At 40.8% G+C, this 18,922-nt stretch overlaps 1 protein-coding gene across 3 annotated transcripts in view; it reads right to left on the bottom strand.

The window, feature by feature from the left end:
* Positions 1–18,922, bottom strand: part of DPYSL3 (dihydropyrimidinase like 3) — a 119,498-nt gene that overhangs the window by 28,436 nt on the left and 72,140 nt on the right. For all 3 annotated transcript variants that reach the window (XM_016954009.4, XM_009449900.3, XM_009449901.4), the window contains exon 2: positions 4,954–5,042. In XM_016954009.4, coding sequence (XP_016809498.3) covers positions 4,954–5,042 — 89 coding nt within the window. The remainder of the gene's footprint in view (positions 1–4,953; positions 5,043–18,922) is intronic.

Genomic DNA, 18,922 nt, shown 5'->3' on the forward strand with positions numbered 1-18,922 from the left:
TCACTGTCCATTGCATGAATATTTTCCCCTTTTGTCCACGGACAGCCAAGAAAGACACTCTCTTGGGGCAGTAAGAAGTCTACCACTGGCCTCTCAAACTCCAAGTTCTGCGACTAAAATAAAGTATTCCTGACATCTCTAAGAGTTCAACTTTACCACATCACCACTGGGCCATTCCAGAGCCACCATAATTCAAAATATACTGGTAAAATGCAGCCTCTGATCCTAAGTCCATTCTAGTTCAGATACTGGCCAATTCTGTTCTCATTTTTCTCTCTCACAGGTTCTCCTTTAAGGAAAATTGAGAACCAAGGGCATGAAGAGTTGCCTGGCTTGTGTGTGTGTTTTCATCCATTTTGACAACTAGTTTAATACCAAGCCTGAAATAGAAATGGCTTCCCCCTTCGTCACTGCTCCACCAACGAAGGCCACATTAATCCCTCAAGGCTCAGCTTCCATCTTCCCTCCTTCATCAAGTTTCTAGCAAAATCCAAGTCTAATAATGAGTGAGACCGGATGTGGGCTATCTGGATTCACAATCCTGGCTCTGCTAGCTACTAGCTGTATAACCTTGGCCAAATTACCTTACCATGCTTCAATTCTTTCCTCTGTAAAATGTAATAAAGATGCCTCCTCCATAGGGTTGTGCTGCAGATTAAATGTGAATATATGTTAAGCCCATAAAACACTGTTAGGTAACTAAGAATTCAATAAATGTCAGCTACTATAATTAATAATCAGTCCACTCCCTTCTCTGAATGTCACCTGTTCTATGAATATAATACTTGATATGCCACTCCTTGGTAATGCTAGGTCCTTTGCATATATACAGATATCTCAGTTCCCCTAAAAGACTAAAAGGTCCCGGGGGAAGACAGCATGATGATTTGGGCCTTGATAATGAGTACCATGCCGTGTGACATAGCATGAGTCCAATATCTCAAAAAATTGCCTGGCACATAACAAGTATTCCACAAATATTCACAGACAGACAAACATCTTGTCTGTGATCAGACAAGATCAGGCATGTTCAGGGTGGTATGGCCGTAGCACCACTCCTATTCGACATCGTATTGGAAGTTCTGGCCAGGGAAATCAGACAAGAGAAAGAAATAAAGCGTATTCAAATAGGAAGAGAGGAAGTCAAATAGTCTCTGTTTGCAGATGACATAATTTTATATTTAGAAAACCCCATCATCTCAGCCCAAAAACTCCTTAAGCTGATAAGCAACTTCAGCAAAGTCTCAGGATAAAAATCAATGTGCAAAAATCACAAGCATTCCTATACACCAGTAATGGACAAATAGAGAGCCAAATCATGAGCAAACTCCCATTCACAATTACTACAAAGAGAATAAAATACCTAGGAATACAACTTACAAGGGATGTGAAGGACCTCTTCAAGGAGAACTATAATCCACTGCTCAAGGAAATAAGACACAAACAAATGGGAAAAAAATCCATGCTCACAGATAGGAAGAATCAATATAATGAAAATGGCCATATTGCCCCAAGTAATTTATAGATTCAATGCTATTCCCATCAAGCTACCATTGATTTTCTTCACAGAATTAGAAAAAACTACTTTAAATTTCATATGGAACTAAAAAACAGCTTGTATAGCCAAAGTAAAAAGAACAAAGTAAAATCCTAAGTAAAAAGAACAAAGCTGGAGGCATCATACTACCTGACTTCAAACTACACTATAATTTTACAGTAACCAAAACAGCATGGTACTGGTAGCAAAACAGATACATAGACCAATGGAACAGAACAGAGGCCACAGAAATAACACCACACATCTACAACTATTTGATCCTTGACAAACCTGACAAAAATAAGCAACGGGAAAAGGATTTCCTATTGAATAAACGGTGTTGGGAAAACTGGCTAGCCATATGCAGAAAACAGGAACTGGACCCCTTCCTTACACCTTGTACAAAATTAACTCAAGATGGATTAAAGACTTAAATGTAAGACGTAAAACCATAAAAACCCTAGAAGAAAACCTAGGCAGTACCACTCAGGACATAGGCATGGGCAAAGACTTCATGACTAAAACACCAAAAGCAATGGCAACAAAAGCCAAAATAGACAAACAGGATCTAATTAAACTAAAGAGCTTCTGCACACAAAAGAAACTATCATCAGAGTGAACAGGCATGGGAGAAAATTTTTGCCATCTATCCATCTGACAAAGGGATAATACCCAGAATCTACAAGGAACTTAAACAAATTTACAAGAAAAAAACAAACAACCCCACCAAAAAAATGGGCAAAGGATATGAACAGACACTTCTTAAAAGAAGACATTCATGTGGCCAAAAAATATATGAAAAAAAAGCTCATCATCACTGGTCACTAGAGAAATGCAAATCAAAACCATAATGAGATACCATCTCACGCCAGTTAGAATGGCGATCATTAAGAAGTCAGGAAACAACAGATGCTGGAGAGGATTTGGAGAAATAGGAATGCTTTTACACTGTTGGTGAGAGTGTAAACTAGTTGAACCATTGTGGAAGACAGTGTGGCAATTCCTCAGGGATCTAGAACCAGAAATAGCATTTGACCCAGCAATCCCATTACTGGGTATATACCCAGAGGAATATAAATCATTCTACTATAAAGACACATGCACACGTATGTTTATTGCAGCACTATTCACAACAGCAAAGACTTAGAACCAACCCAAATGCCCATTGATGACAGACTGGATAAGGAAAATGTGGCACATATACATCATGAAATACTATGCAGCCATAAAAAAAAGAATGAGTTCATGTCCTTTGCAGGGACATGGATGAAGCTGGAAACCATCATTCTTAGTAAACTAACACAGGAACAGGAAACCAAACACCACATGTTCACACTTATAAGTGGGACTTCAACAATGAGAACATATGGGCACAGGGAGGCGAACATCAAACACCAGGGCCTGTCGGGGGTGGGGGAAAGGGGAGGGATAGCATTAGGAGAAATACCTAATGTAGATGACAGGCTGATGGGTGCAGCAAACCACCATGGCACATGTATACCTATGTAACAAACCTGCACGTTCTGCACATGTATCCCAGAACTTAAAGTGTAATAATAATAATAATAATAATAAAGTTCTGTGAACAATTAGTGCTGCCTATGATGAGCTCTGAAATGAGGAAGCATTTGGTAACAAATTTTTCCCATTCTCTCCAAATGAGAGAGCTTGCTACCTCTGAATAGAGCCAACTATATATAATAATTTTTTAGTTAATAGAAAAACATAAAATCAATTGTGGCTTATAGTTTGAAGAAATTATTGTCATATATTTTGGTTTTCCCATTGTTTCCATTTTTCTTACTTCCAATATAAGAAAGTAATAATGTAAATTGGCAAGGTAACTATGAACAAATATTTTTTGTTCTTGGATTTGTTCATTCATTCATTCATTCACTCATTCATTCAATGTTATTTGACTAATACATTAACTTTTAGCAAGTTATTTACACTCTATGTGCTGCTTTCTCCTCATCTCAGGAAACAGGATAATAATAGTACAGTACTTACTTCAGAGGGCTGCTGGCTGATTGAGAGAAAGCATGCAAAACATTTAACATTGTGCCTGGCACATACTATACACTCAATAAAAAGTAGCTCTTATCAAATTTTTTTGTGCTAAGTCCTGGGTTAAGAATTGGGGATGTGGAATAAACAAGATATGTAAGATATGAGAGTAAGTAAGTCTCCTTACTCTCAAAGGAGACTAACAGTGTCAGAATTGCTATGATTGATGAAAGCACAAGCTGGTTTTGTTTGTTTGTTTGTTTTTGAGACAGAGCCTAGCTCTGTCACCCAGGGTGGAGTGCTGGAGTGCAGTGGCGCCATCTTGGCTCACTGCAACCTCTACCTCCTGGGTTCAAGTGATTCCCTTGCCTCAGGTCCCTGAGTAGCTGGGACTGCAGGCATACACCACCACACCTGGTAATTTTTGTATTAGTAAAGACAGGGTTTCACCATGTTGCCCAGGCTGATCTCATACTCCTGAGCTCAAGTGATCTGCCCGCCTCAGCCTCCCAAAGTGCTAGGATTACAGGCACTTAATTACAGCCGCCATGCCCGGCCGAGCGCAAGCTGTTTTGAAAGCACACAGAAGGGAAAGCTAGCCTAGACTTGGGGGCTGGTAAAAAACGTTTGCCTGCGGAAAACTATATCTAAGCCAATTTTTCAAAGATAAGCAAGAGATCTCTTGTAACCAAAATCTTTAACTAGTCAATGAAGTTAAGTCATATAAAAATAAAACTAAAAGAGGCCAGACAGGGCTAATAGAATGGGTTGGATACACCCAGTCTTTTACAACATCTTAGCAGGGTAGTGTACTTTGTTTTTTGTGATGAAACACTATGTAAATCAAATCTTCTTTTAAAGTTCACTATGTAGGAAACCTACACATAAAACTTACCTGGCTGTGCCACTTACAGGCATCCAATAGTATACATTTTAGAATGTAATTATACATCCCTAATGAATTTATTTGCAAATCTTGCATGAAATCTATGTCCTATCTGTGCTCTGCCCATCTAAGTCCTATCCTTAAGTCAAGGTTCAGATTAAATACTCTCTCTACCCCAAAGCGTTACTTCTAAATGAATTTCTTCTTCTTTGTACTTCTAAATCACTTATCCTGACTTCAACTCCTTTGATACCTATTGCACAAAGCCTTATATTTTTAGGGTGCTGTAATTTGTGCACATTTTCCAGTATCCTTAAGGATGATGGCCACATCTTCCACTTTTCCATGACCCGTAGAATGCTCATCAATACTTTCTGCCCAAAGTTGCCCTCAGTATCTCACTTCATTCTGTTGATTAAATTAAGATTTTTTTCACTACATTCATGTAATCCAAGCTTCTTTATGAGCCATTAATGAAGAGAGGAAGTGCAAAACAATAAAGAGAAGAATTCCATATACATACTTTATTAAGCCATCTTCCATGTAAATATCAGCATAAAAGGACTGATCATCATTGACGATTCTGCCTCCCTTGATAAGGAGACGGTCACTCTAGAAAAGAAGGAAAACATGAGTTGTTATCACAGGTATGATTTCAGAGAAGAGTGATCTGCCAAGGTTTTCCCAATTCATTGTTCTAGATGTCTAGTAGAAACACATTTACCAAAGACATATGTGTGCTCAATGCACTCAACATTTAAAGTAGGTGTATTTGTTGGGGATCCAGTCTTTCTGGTTTGCCCTTAATTCAAATTATTCTAGAGTTTCACCATTTGCTTCTGCAATCTATTAATATTATAGCCACCTGGAAACATATCTACTCAAGTAAGTGAGACATTCTTTATATTTTCTGATTCAGTAGGCACTAAATATTTAAAGTGGGATAACATATGCCTCAGTGGCTAGTGCACTCTCTAGTACTCTGTTGACACTCAATGGTGATTCTCAAAAATAGAACTTATGGTTAGGCATACAAGGAAAGAAGCTTTTAAAAGTATTTGCAATTACACGAGGGCATGCTCAGATCATGGTTATGTCTAAAATTCAGGATACTTACAAATGTATGCACAAGTACACACAATGTTGTAAAATGTGTAATAAAACCACTAGAAGGGAAAAAGGCAAAGTATCTATAGTATTTAACTTACAGTGGAGAAATTATGCAGGATTTATATTTATCTCATTATACTCAATATTCCTCACATTTTCTGAGTGCATTTCTTTATTGCTTTAATTATGAGAAAAACAAAGCCTTTTTAAAAATTATAACTTAGATGAAATTTGAGTTACCCGACAGGAAACAATGCAAGTTATTAACAAAGTTAATGAAGTTATTAACAAAGTAAACATATACTTTATATATAAGTCAGGAGAGGGACAAATCAGTGTCAACCTGACAGATCACAAGTTTCATTAAATGAATGGAGCTTAGACTGGAGTATGAGGGATGGATGAAGCTTTGTTGGGTTCATGGAGGAGAAAACAATTCCCAGGAGTCTGGCTGAGTGTAGCTACAGCATGAATAAAGAATGAGAGGGTGGACTTTGTGAAGAATTCAACTTCACAAAGAGATTTCAACTCCAACCGTCCATCCATTCATCCATCCATCCATCCATCCATCCACCCATCCATCCATTCATCCATCCATTCATTCCCAGGTCATTGCTTTTATGGAGCTTAAAGGGAAAGTCTGGCAATAGAGAAATAAAGTAAACAAAACAAATCAAGCAATCTAAAATTATATTAAGTGTCACAAAATACAGGGGAGTGGGCTTGTTTAGAGGCTGGAAAATGTCTTTTCAGGGAAGAGCAATTTAGATGGGGGTGGGGGTGAAGAACTTCTCTAGGTAGAAGGAATAGCATGTGCACAAGCCTAGAGGTAGCACTAAGTTTTGTTTCTCTGAAAACCTGAAAAAGCTCAATGTGGAAGAAGCTTAGGGTTCAAGGAAGAAAGTGGCATCAAATCAGGTTGGGGAGGTAGGCAGGCTACTCATGCTGGGTTTGGTAAGAGTTTGAGTTTGAATGAAAATACACTGAGACATATGTCAGGATTGCAAGCAGAGCGGTGAAGACCTGTGTTGAGAAGTCAGCTCTAGAATGCACTGCTCAGGGTCAATGTTCTCCATGGCTATTTGACTATGAGGATTAAGAGTCACTGATTAAGGGGTCAAGAGCAGGGAGACATCATATGCAGGGCCAATCATGGTCATCATTCCCTTGATGCTGATTCTGTAGCCCCTGTTTGAGAACATCAGCTTTCAAAGAGGATATAAATTTTATGGAGGACGGAGCCCCAAAACCAGCTGACTTCTGGCTTCAGAAATGAAAGGGCCAGAGAATGAGATTTGAAGGTAGGCCCCATCTGGGATACAGAAAATTACCACCTAGCTTCCCCTGCTCTTCTAAGGTATTGCATAAGAAGAAATTTCATCATATCATATTGTCAGGAGAAATTATTTTTTTAAAGATACAGATCAATGAAGTGTTCCAAAACAAAGTACATAGGCAAGGAAGACATGCCTATGAGGTCAAATACAAAGGTCCACCACACATGATATACAAGCCCCTCATGATCTGGTCTGTTAATATGTCCACCCTCATTTCTATCATGTGTGGCCTATATTTTAAAATGACAAAACATGCAGTTCTTGTCACATTATCAGGCTCTCTGTCCACTAGGCATTTACAAAAATGTTCTCTCTCCCTTCTCATATAATCACCTGGCATCTAGCAGTCATCTGCTTTGTCAAGGCTCCAAAGGGCTGTTCCTCCACGATGTGTGACCTGACCTTCCAGCAAATTTCACCTGCTCCCACAGCAAGTTAGTTGGAAAAATAACAATGTTCTACTGTAGCTGATTTATTTATTACTCAAGTTATCTCCTGACTAAACCAAAGACTCCTTTAGTCCTGGAACAATGTATCTTTTGATATTTCTACCTTCATTCCTGGAGCTCATCCTAGACAGCTATTCCATATTGGTTGAATGAATAGGTGAAGGGTGGGACACAGGAGGTTGTATTATATCCACATGATGTAAAGGTGTCTGGGTCAGAATATTGTGGGAAGCGGCCAAAAATTAGAGTTTTGAGAAAATAAATGATGGCTTTGTGATATACTATTTTAACAGTACTGCAAAATTATATGAGGCAGTCCTAGGTCTGTGCTTCCAAACTAGTGTGTACACATTAGAAAAATACATATTCCCAGGCTGTGCTCTACATCACCAAATCTGCATTTTATAAGCTCCTTATGCAGCCATCAGGCAGCCCAGTACCAAGTCACAGACCAGCACAAGGAACCACTGCCCTCCTGCCTGCCCCCAACCCCACCCCACAGTTCTATGTGTGTCCAGGAAGGTGACAGAACATCTTCAACAGGAACTTCATAATAATAACAATCTTGGTAACTGCAAGAGTACCCTCCCTCTCATAACTCAATGCTTTCCTGATTTTCTTTATCTTCCCAGCAAAGAGCTGAACTAAACTGGGTTTTGGAAAGGGGCCAGTTTCTGTCTGAACTGAGACCAGTTATGAAATATGACCAGCCTAAGGACACGCAGCCCTGAGCCACTGGTGTGATCATCACTCCCTTCAACAAGCATGAAAAGTCAGCAAAGGGGCAAATGTTATCTCCAGCCCTATGAACATCAGGGGGATAGTAAGCACTGATCCAAGTGGAATTAACACCATTGAGATGGTGTCATTGGAAACTTTTCAAATAGTAATTAAATAAAATCTTTCTGGCTCAATAATCAGGAATCTAAACAGAGCCCAAAGATGAATGATAGGCCTGGTGTAGGTTTCAGAGAAGAGATTAAGAAGAGTTTTCTCCATGGGCTACAAATATTAACATTATTAATTTGTTTTCACCATGCAGAGCAAAAATATCAAAACCTGAACTTAAAGAGCTCAAATAAATGCTTCCTCTATGGGTCTTCAGCTTGCCCTGCTATCCTCCCCAATTTTAACTCTTTCCATGGAAGGGGGATCCACTACAAATGGCGGCCTAGGCAAATCAGTCATCAACAAAGAGGAATCTGAAAGGCAATTCTTAGGCTTGGCACTGGGGAATGTGAGCGTGGGGTATGACATAACCACTGACCACCCCCAGGTCACATAAAATCAAACCCCACTGGACACAAAAAAGTGTTTGTCTATGAATTCATGGATGAGCCTGATAGATTAACACATGCTAGGATCAAAAGCCAACAAAATGAACAAACCCAACATCTCTGATTAAAAGTTGCTCTCTCCTTGGCAGGGACATGGATGGAGCTGGAAGCCATTATCCTTAGCAAACTAACACAGGAATAGAAAATCAAACACTACATGTTCTCACTTATAAGTGGGAGCTGAACAATGAGAACACATGGACACAGGGAGGAAAACAACACACACTGGGGCCTGTCACGGTGGGTGGGGTGCGGGGAGGAGGGAGAGCATCAGGATAAATAGCTAATGCATGCTGGGCTTAATACCTAGGTAATGGGTTGATAGATGCAGCAAACCACCGTGGCACATGTTTACCTATGTAACAAACCTGTGCATCCTGTACATGTATCCCAGAACTTACAATAAAATAAAATAAAAGTTCCCTCAGTGATGAATATGGCTCAGTGGGCCTCTCCACCTTCTGTTCCTGGCAGCCAAGACTGCCAAGCGTCCATGAGCTGATGTCTGAGGAGGTTAAATGGTCTTGTCTACAAAGTTAGCAATCTTTCTAATGTAATTATATATATATATAAAGAATGATGATATCACTAGGGCATGCTGTGGTAATCTGAAGGGTATCTGGAACCCAAAATGAACGTATTCAGAGCCTGAAGCAACCTGCCACTGACCTGCCTTAGGCCCTGCACAGCTACCAAGAGCTAAGTGTGTCACTGTCTTGCAGCCCAGCAGGGTTCTAGGCATACCAGCTGGCAAGTTTGGGTCCAGCTAGGTTTTGCCACTGCTGGGAGAATCAGACACACCACTTAACTACGTGTGTGATCTTGAGTTGGGACTTAACCTCTCAGAGCATCATTTTTTTTCATCAGCCCAGAGTGGATAGTAATACTTAGCTCACATCACAGGGTGGCTGCCAGTGTGCGTGTGTGTGTGCGTGTATAATCTAGCACACAAGTAAATAGCTAATAAGTATTACATTTATTCCATTAATATTATTTATAATACTTTGAATGTTTTTAAGCCTTAAGTATGTTGGTGAGAGACTATTTCTATTTTCCAAATGGGGAGATATATACAGAGAGGTGAGTGACCTTCTCCACATGACAGAGTAGATTAGTTCCAATTTGAAGTAAACCCATGTCTCCCATCTCCTGGCACATCACTGATTTCTCCTAGGCCGCTGTACCAAGTGTCTTTAAACCTTATGACAAGCAGCTCTTTCTGACAGAGCTCTCTTCTCTATTTGATACTAAATTCGTTCCAGTGTCCAAACTGCGTCCAGTTCTCTCAGGTAGGTAGCTTTAGGAATTCAGTAACTTTCAAGCCACTACTTATAAAATCAGTGCAATACACCTGCCCCTTAATGGCCTGAATGTGTTAATGTAGTTTATAAAGGGATCTACTTTGCAATCCAGCTTGGCACGGGACTTTAAAGTGTGATATAAGTCTAACATCTTTTCCTTCACTAGGGTATGATACTGATTAGGAAAACTAACCATAAAAAACTCAGTGTGGGAGAAGGAGAATGAAAGAGAGAGGAACCAAGAAATGAATAAAGGAAGGAAGTAAAAAGAGAGAGAGAAAGCAAAAGAGGGAGGGAAAAAGGGAGGGAGGAAGAGAGGGAGGAAAGGAGGGAAGAAAAAAGAAGGATGGGGGCCAGGTGTGGCGGCTCACGCCTGTAATCCCAGCATTTTGGGAGGCCGAGGCGGGTGGGTCACCTGAGGTCAGGAGTTCGAGAGCAGCCTGGCCAACATGGTGAAACCCTGTCTCTACTGAAAATACAAAAAGAAAAAGAAAAAAATTATCCAGGCATCATGGCAGGCGTCTGTAATCCTAGCTACTTGGGAGGTTGAGGCAGGAGAATCACTTGAACCTGGGAGGCAGAGATTGCAGTGAGCCAAGATCGCACCATTGCACTCCGGCCTAGGCAACAGAGTGAGACTCGGTTTCAAAAAAAAAAAAAAAGGAAAAAAAGGAAAAAGAAAAAAGAAAGGAAGGAAAGGAGGGAGAAAAGGAGAAAGAGAGGAAAGGGCGGGGAGAGAGAACTGGAAGATGTAATAAATGCTATAAGGAATGTTAAGAATGACAGATGCAAAGTAAAATAGGGAATGAAAAGATAGAATCTTGAGCTAAAAGCCTACTAGAGATGTTGGTCTCCATTTTAGTTTTCCTCCCCTAGTCTTCAACTTAGAGAACATAAATTACCACCTTTGTCTATCTGAGGTAATGAGAACATGCCTCTCAGAGAAACCAAAGCCCTCCATGGACTTCTTCCCAGTCAATAAAGTCAGCCTGAGAACAGCGCTTAAGACACATCTGTTCCACACTCCGCAGACATTCCAGCAGCTCAGAGTAAAAACTATAATCCTATAAAGAGGATATAAAATGAAGAATGAGACTCCCAAAATCAAATATTTTGTTACCTGCATTAACAAAGCGCAGACTATGACCTTCTCAGTGGGGATTCAAGATCCTTTTAAAATCCAGATGAAGGTGCAGGTGGTTATTTAAAATAAATTCCCATTTGGGCAATTAGATTTGATTTCCTAAAACACTTTCACTGTTAAGAAAACATCAGGATGGATAGACTGCATGGATGAAATCTTGTTTTTCTTCCCCAAAGCAGCATCAGTTCAAGAAGAGAGGAAAAACCAGACATTCTAAGATAGTCCAGTTGACTCAAGGTGGTATTTAGGAAAAGGTACTAAATACGCTCTCAGGAGACTCGAGTTCTCATCCTGGCTCTGTTATTAAATATGTTGCCTCGGGTGAGACGTGCAGACATGAGCTTGACTTCTAGCACCAACACTACCCGTGTTTGGATAAATGACTTCACCTCTCTGGGTGGGCTTCAGTTACCTCATCAGTGAACAATGGGGACAATGATACCTTTTTCTGAGGGTACAGACAAGGATTGTGGGGCATACTATATATAAAGGGTTGAACTCTGCTTGGCACACTATAAATGCTCAATATGTGTGAGCTACCATCATCATCATTATTTCTTACAATTATAACCAGCCATTGTAAAACTCCTCTCTCACAAATACTCAAGAAGGACTGAACTAACACTTTGTTAATCAAAATATAACATACCTTGCCATAAAGGGAATTCCAGAGACGCCAGTCCCCAGCCAAGCCTCAGCAACTGTTCTCAGCTCCTGCCACCAGCAGCCAAGGTCAGCCAAGACTTCCCCTTTTAAACCCAACCCCACAGGGCAAGTTCCCATGGCCCCTCCAGGTCATTTTTCCTCTGGAAATAAGCCCTTGTGAGGAGATAACAATCTACACTCTTCCAGCAGGACTGTAGAGAGGGCAGTAAGGTCTTAAAGCTGCCTCCCACCCACGCTCCCTCTAGTACATGGGTGTGTTTCTAGGACCCTCGATGACAAGCATGCCATTGAGACAAACAGAAAGGCCTGGGAGAAGATAGACATCTTGAGGAGCAATGCAGTTTCTTGGCTCTGAGTCTTCATTGAAATTGGGCATAGTTTACCAGGGTTGGCTATTCCAAACCTCTGAACTGCTACAGATGAGAGTCTCAAACACTCCTCCCTTTCCTCATCACCTAAACATACTTAATGACCACTGAGGTGTGCTGGAAGTAGGTCAACCTGGGGCACTCCCTTCAAAATGCAACCCACGAAGCAGAATACATAACACATGGAAAGCACTGTCTTCACTTTCTTTATTATCTTTGGTTTAGCCCTAGATGGACAGACACAAGGCAGGAAAAACAGCAATGTGGAGGCAGCAGTAGCCCAGGGAAGCATTAATCAGGGCAGAGTGGCTGCTCTGTTGTCTGAACTGGAGAATCAAAGCCAGCTATGTGCATTCTTCCCTCCCCAGAACTTCATGTTAACCATTTTAAAGATGTCATTATCAAAGGGCCTGACAAGTGATGCGGCCTGCCCTGGGTCACAGTGGATGGGGGAATGGACTGTGGGGAGCACCCTAATCCTAGCCCCCGATAATGGTCTCTTAATCTTCAACAGCGTTCCAGACACAGATAAGTACAAATAGATAACACGCCAGAAGCAAGAGAATGTGGAGGAGAGGGACAGCACTGGACAAGAGGAGCCCTAGAGAGATTCCATTCTCAACGAGAAAGGTCAGCTGGGTCTGTGTAGCTCAAACCTCAGTCATTTGTGCACTACCTGCATGATATCTGACACAGCCTGCAATAAACTGTGCTGTTATTTGCTTAATATTATCCTTATATAAATGTATTTTAAAAGAAAACACTATCTTAGTCTCATAAATTCTAAACTAGTATTACTTGCCAAAAATAAACAGTGAACCTAGGAATGAATACAATAAAAACATCACTAAATTTTGTCTACATTCTGCTGCCTTCGAGAGGGCTCTAAAGGATGATCTTGGATCTGTTATTTTGTTAAAAAGGAAGATTATCACGGATCAGGGAGATGTTAATGAGAAACTAGTAGTAAACAGAGACTTTTTCCTTGATCTACTCAGAAGATTTGAAAAAGAACTAGAAAGGGGACAAAATTTGTCATTATGCGATTCCATGTTATTTAATGCCTTCTTCCACAACCCCCTAAAATGATCTTATGAAACAGCTGGAACCATCTCTGCTATTGAAGTATAGGTCCATATGTGTCCACATGGGCCTGTGAGAAGCAAAAGCAGGACCCAAAGTACAGTGACGGGGACCACCCACATCAGGCAGTACAGCAGAAGGATGAGATTACTGGGGACCATGCTCTGGGTCCGAAGCTTGGGTGGATGGGGAAAGAGGCAGGGTGGGGTAGGGTCAGGTGTAGGAACAAAGATGCCTTATCAGAAAACAGGAAACCAGATATCGGTAAGTGAAGACATATGGCAAATCTTTAACTGGGCTTTTGGTTGGAAAAAATAGAAAGGTTCCTGCCTGGGAAGAAAACCAGCCTAATAGCAGTTTTTGAAGCTACCCCCAGAACTGTAGGTAGCAACTGAGGGAGTCCAGAAGCCAGGGCTACATTAGCATCTCTGCCATTAAGTTATTCTGTGATTTTAGGCAACTAACTTGATGCTTCTTTGTGCCTCAGCTTCTTCAGCTGAGTGAAGGTAAATCTTTCTAAAAAGGCACATTTATATATCTGTAAAGTATAGATAATAATGCTTACCTCACAGGGCTAATGTGAGAGTTAAAGACATGATGCAGGGTTGGTACTCACAAAAGACTCCTGGCCAGGCGCAGTGGCTCACGCCTGTAATCCCAGCACTCTGGGCGGCCAAGGCGGGCGGATCACGAGGTCAGGAGATCGAGACCATCCTGGCCAACATGGTGAAACCCCGTCTCTACTAAAAATACAAAAATTAACTGGGCGTGGTGGCGTCCCTGTAATCCTAGCTACTCAGGAGGCTGAGGCAGGAGAATCGCTTGAACCAGGGAGTCAGAGGTTGCAGTGAGCTGAGATTGCACCACTGCACTCCAGCCTGGTGACAGAGCAAAACTCCGTCTCAAAAAAAAAAAAAAAAAAAAAAGACTCCTAAGTGGTAGGTATTACACATATTACTACTGCTCCTACCACCTTGCTACAACTTCTATTCTACTGCTCTTGTAATATAGATGTACTGTTAAAATCAAATCCAAATTACAGTACAAATACAAGGCAGCTATTACCATTTTATACAAGCTGCTTGAGAAATCTGTAGCTCAGGACCAGAGTATAAAGTCCAGTACGGATTAAAGCCAAGTCAGTGCTTAGAGAGCTAATTCATGCACCTCTTTGGTCTGGATTTATATGATAGTTTTGTGTTTTATTACTTGTTTGTTTTGCTTTGCATTGTTCCTTTTTAGGCCTCAAATACATGTGCCACGGGTGGAAGCTATCTTACATATGCGGACTAGAGAAGTGACATCCAGCTTCAATCAAACAAGATCTCTTGTCCCTTGAGACCCTGGGCCTGTGCAAAAGCCAAATGCCTATTGCATCAGGAAGAAGTACCTAAATTAAACCTAAGTCTTTATTCTAAGGGTAAACGAGTTTAATAATTCATTCCTGAAACATATGCTTGTGTAACTACTAGCCATGAAGTTGAATACAGAAGGTGAATAGAGAAGTAAAGATAAAACAGTAAGAAAAGTAAGCCAGGATTGCAAATAGTAATGTGACCTAAAAAGACGAAGAGTAAAACTATAGAAAGACAGTAAAATGATCAGTGGTTACCAGTTGGGGCGGGGGGTAGGGGAACAGGGAGGGGATGAACTGGTGAGTAAGCGGAGCACTGAAGTGGCTCAGGGCAGTGAAACTGTCCTAGACGATACTGCAATGATGGACACATGACATTTTGCATTTGTTAAGACCCGTAGAACTACTCAACAATGAGTGAGTTCTAATGTAAACTGGACTCTCTTCAATGTATCAATATTGGTTCATCTATTGTAACAAGCATACCACACCAATGTAAGGTGTTAATAAGAGAGGAAACTTGGGGGTGAGGAGGGAGTGAGAAAGAGTCTATGGGAGCTCTCTGTACTTTGTGCACAATTTTTCTGTAAGCCTAAAACTTCTCTAAAAAACAAAGTCTATTAATTAAGAAAGGTGGGGGGAAGAGAGAGAGAGAGGAGAGAGGCAGGCAGAAAAATCTTTTGTCTGGCAGAGATTAAAGGATCCACAGAGGCCTTGCCTAAGTGAATCTAAGGTAAATAGCTGATTTGTACACGTGGGTATGGCCAACGGCAATTATGATCACAGCGTGTTACAATAATTCATAATTACCATTTACTGAAAACTTCTTATTTGCTGAAAACAGATAGAAGCTTTAAGTACATCTTGTTCAATCAATCTTCAAGTGCTATGAATTATATGCTGCTGTCATTCCCATTGCATTGATGAAGACATGGAAGCTTAGGGAGGTTAGCTCATGGTCCAATATCACACAACCAATCATTGGGAGAACCAATGGTATCGATGCAAGAAATGCATCTCTATAAGAGATTGTGGAGTTAGGCACCCTCCTTCCTCCAAAGCTTAAGATACTGGAATAAGGGATGCAAACGGCTGCCAACTAGGAAGTTTGACCTTTACTATGTAGTAGCCCTAGAAGGATCTTCAAAAAATAAGTAAAATAGTCAATCATAGGGTCAAAAAATCAAGCTGACAGAGGCCCACACTGGAGATAAAGGAAGGAAAAACTTAGAAACAGCAAGTGGCAGGGGGAAAAAAAAACAAAAAAAAATAAGAAAAGACCTTTAGCATGCTGGGTGCCAGCAGGAAACAGATAAAATTATTAAGAAGTTATTAAGGAGAATTTAACAAAGAAATTACTTAACAAAGTGTGGGCAGTGTTTAGGGCAAATAAATGGATATGCAGCATCCAGGGCCTACCAGCAGCAGGGAGCCATTGCCAAGGCCAGAAGAGGGAAAGGGGAGGGAGTGGTTATTGGAAGTGGAGACTGTAGCTGTATGGAGAGGGCTGCCTGGCAGGAGCCCTAACCTTCAGCAGAGACATGCAGCTGCCCCACAATGACCTAGTGATAGGAAGGAATCGGGGAAAATACCCCGACTTCATTGTTCACTCTCCCTCTAATCTCCTATTGGTGCCCTAAGAGCTAAATGCAACCAGAAGCCCAAGGGCAAAGAAACCAACTAAGGCACACCATACACGGAGTATGGAGCAGGGTAGACAAAGGTGGAGAGGATATCTGGGGATGCAAGCAGGAAATACCCAGCCCAGGCCCTGAATAGCCAACAATGGGATGTGATTTAATAAACTATGATATCACCACAAATATGGATTATGATTATTATGGCCACCTTTAAAATCTATATCATGAACTGAAGAAATATCTAAAATAAGTAAGTTCTGGAGCAATATGCAAAATATGATGTAGTTCTTGTCAAAGCAAACAAAAAATGCTGTATGTAAATATGTTTATTATATTTTTGTGTGAGCTGATCTGGAAGAAAGTTCCAGAAGGATGCACATAATATTATTAACATTGAATGTTGTAGAAGGAAAGGATGCAGAGAGAGGTTGTAGGGGTCCTTTTAAACTTTTTCTTCTCTCTCCTCTATTTATTTACATTATTTCTCTAGTTGCATATGCGTAATGTACTTTATAACTTTTAAAAGGAACTTTATAAAGAAAATTATAAAAAGGTAAAAGAATGTGGTAATTGCTGTGGTCCAGTGTGACAGGAAGAATATGGATTAGAAAATGCAATAGCATACTGCAGAAGAAAGTGTCAATCAACTAAGTAACTGAAGAGGAAGGGAAAGTGATGCAGATGCAGACGTGCCAAACCAGACTGAGTTTTAAAGCAGCATGTCTACAGAGGACCCATTAATAGACACAGGAAACAGAAAAAGGACTAACAAAATTGAAGTGTAAGACTAAGAATAATTTTGAGGTACTGGTCAACCATACAGCAATGTAGCAGGTCACTGAAATGGTGGCCTGGGATTTCAGAGAAAGGTCAGGTGTTAGTGGACGGGCTTGAGTTAATGCCACGCTGAAAATGGCTGTGCCAACTGAAAGGCAGAAAAGAAGGGTGGAAAGATCCCTAGAATGGGAGTCGGGAGCCACGGATTCCGGTCAAAGTTCTGTGATCCCCTTCGCCTTTCCAAGAGGCTGTGCCGTTAATGGTACCCAGCTCCCTCTTAAGAAGCAGCTCTCTCTTTTCATCTTTTCTGACTGACAGCTGGCTTTGACAGGGCCTTTACAATGACAAAGACGTCGAGTGAATTCCCACCCTATTGCTTCTCAGAAACAAGAAACCTTTTCACCAAATCTGAAAGCCTGCCAAAATGCAACTCCCAGAGGAGGAATGCGGGCTCAGGCCTTGGAATGTGTGAGAAGCACCTTCAAATGACAGGCAATAGCTCCCCATCTATTTGTGGAGGCCACAGGGATTCTTCTTCAAGTCTGACATTGTATTTTTAAAGCTGGTGGGAGCTTCTTGGGGATTGTGGTCATAAGCACACAACCACTGGCTTATGTAACTTCCTAAAACTGTCCGTGGTGTGCAAGTCTAACAGAACACTCAGCTGTGGTGCTCCAGTCACACCAGGCGGCCATGAAAAGGGCCCCATGGAGAGTGTGGAAGGAAGGAATTGTCTCAAAGACCACAGATGTCTTCCAGTTTGCTCTGCCTTGTAGTCCAGACCTCAAAGATTAGGTCTATCATACAGGAGTGCAAAGAGGGTCCTCATCGTTAAAGCAGTCCAAGAATTCAAGTGATGAATCAGTGCCAGTTAGCCTGATGGAATGGTGGGAAAGGGAAGGGCTTTGGAGTCCTGACTGTAAAGCGAGGAAAATAATATCTTTTTCAAAGGAATGTTGTGAGGATGAAGCCCAGATTCTCAATAAATGTGAGTTCCTTTAGAAGCTAGAATCTCCCTAAATCTTCTCAGGTCAAAGCCTTCCACCTAGTGCCTACCTTCCCTCTCCTTTATCCCTGAAAAGTAACTTGACTTTTCATTTCTTTTTAGGTTGGTTTGATTCATACCACATATCTTAACTACCTTTCTACAACAACCCAAACACACCTTCTATAAAAGAATATGGGTAAGGAAAGAAAAGGAAGAGTTCGCTCTTTTTTTCTGGTTCCTTCTTGACAAAGCAGACAATGGTGATGACTGATTTTCTTGGTTACAGGCTTCCATCTGTCTGTCTAAAAACCTACACACCCGCAACTCTGCTTTCATTGGATAGAGAGGTGGTTATTAAAGCAGAGGCTATTTTTGATTCTTTGGCCCTGAACTTCTTCAAGTTGTATTGATAGATAAAACTGCAGATGCTCTGAGAACAAGGACTTCAAGAGGTCAGGCAGACCTTGAATTAAACAAACACTTGAACTAAATACAAACGAGACACCACTTAAAAATGATCAGAACTCAAAAATCAGAGACAAGTGGGTAGTTAATCCTAGAACAAAAGGTTTCTTCGCCTTCAATAAAGATCTAAGGCTTTACTCATACTAGGCACCTCCTGGAATGTATTCAAGACGGCTTACTATCGGCAAAGACCATGTTAACATTATGGGAATACATTCTCTGTGCTTAGAACCTCCAAGACTTCATCCCTTACCTGCAAAGCCATAAAGCTGCCCACTTCTCTTCCCAATGATCACTATTTAACATTCTATGAGTCTAACAGGTGAATAATCTTCTTTTGGAATAGTCTACTCTTTTGTGATGTGTCTCTGCTCAGAAACGTTTCAGACTGAAGTTTATAGTTACATGTTTTACGTCTATCAAAGCAAGATGTATGTTGTAATATGTATTAAATTTTGTCCAAAAAATAGCAA

Source organism: Pan troglodytes, chromosome 4 (assembly GCF_028858775.2).
Source record: "Pan troglodytes isolate AG18354 chromosome 4, NHGRI_mPanTro3-v2.0_pri, whole genome shotgun sequence".
NCBI lineage: Eukaryota > Metazoa > Chordata > Mammalia > Primates > Hominidae > Pan > Pan troglodytes.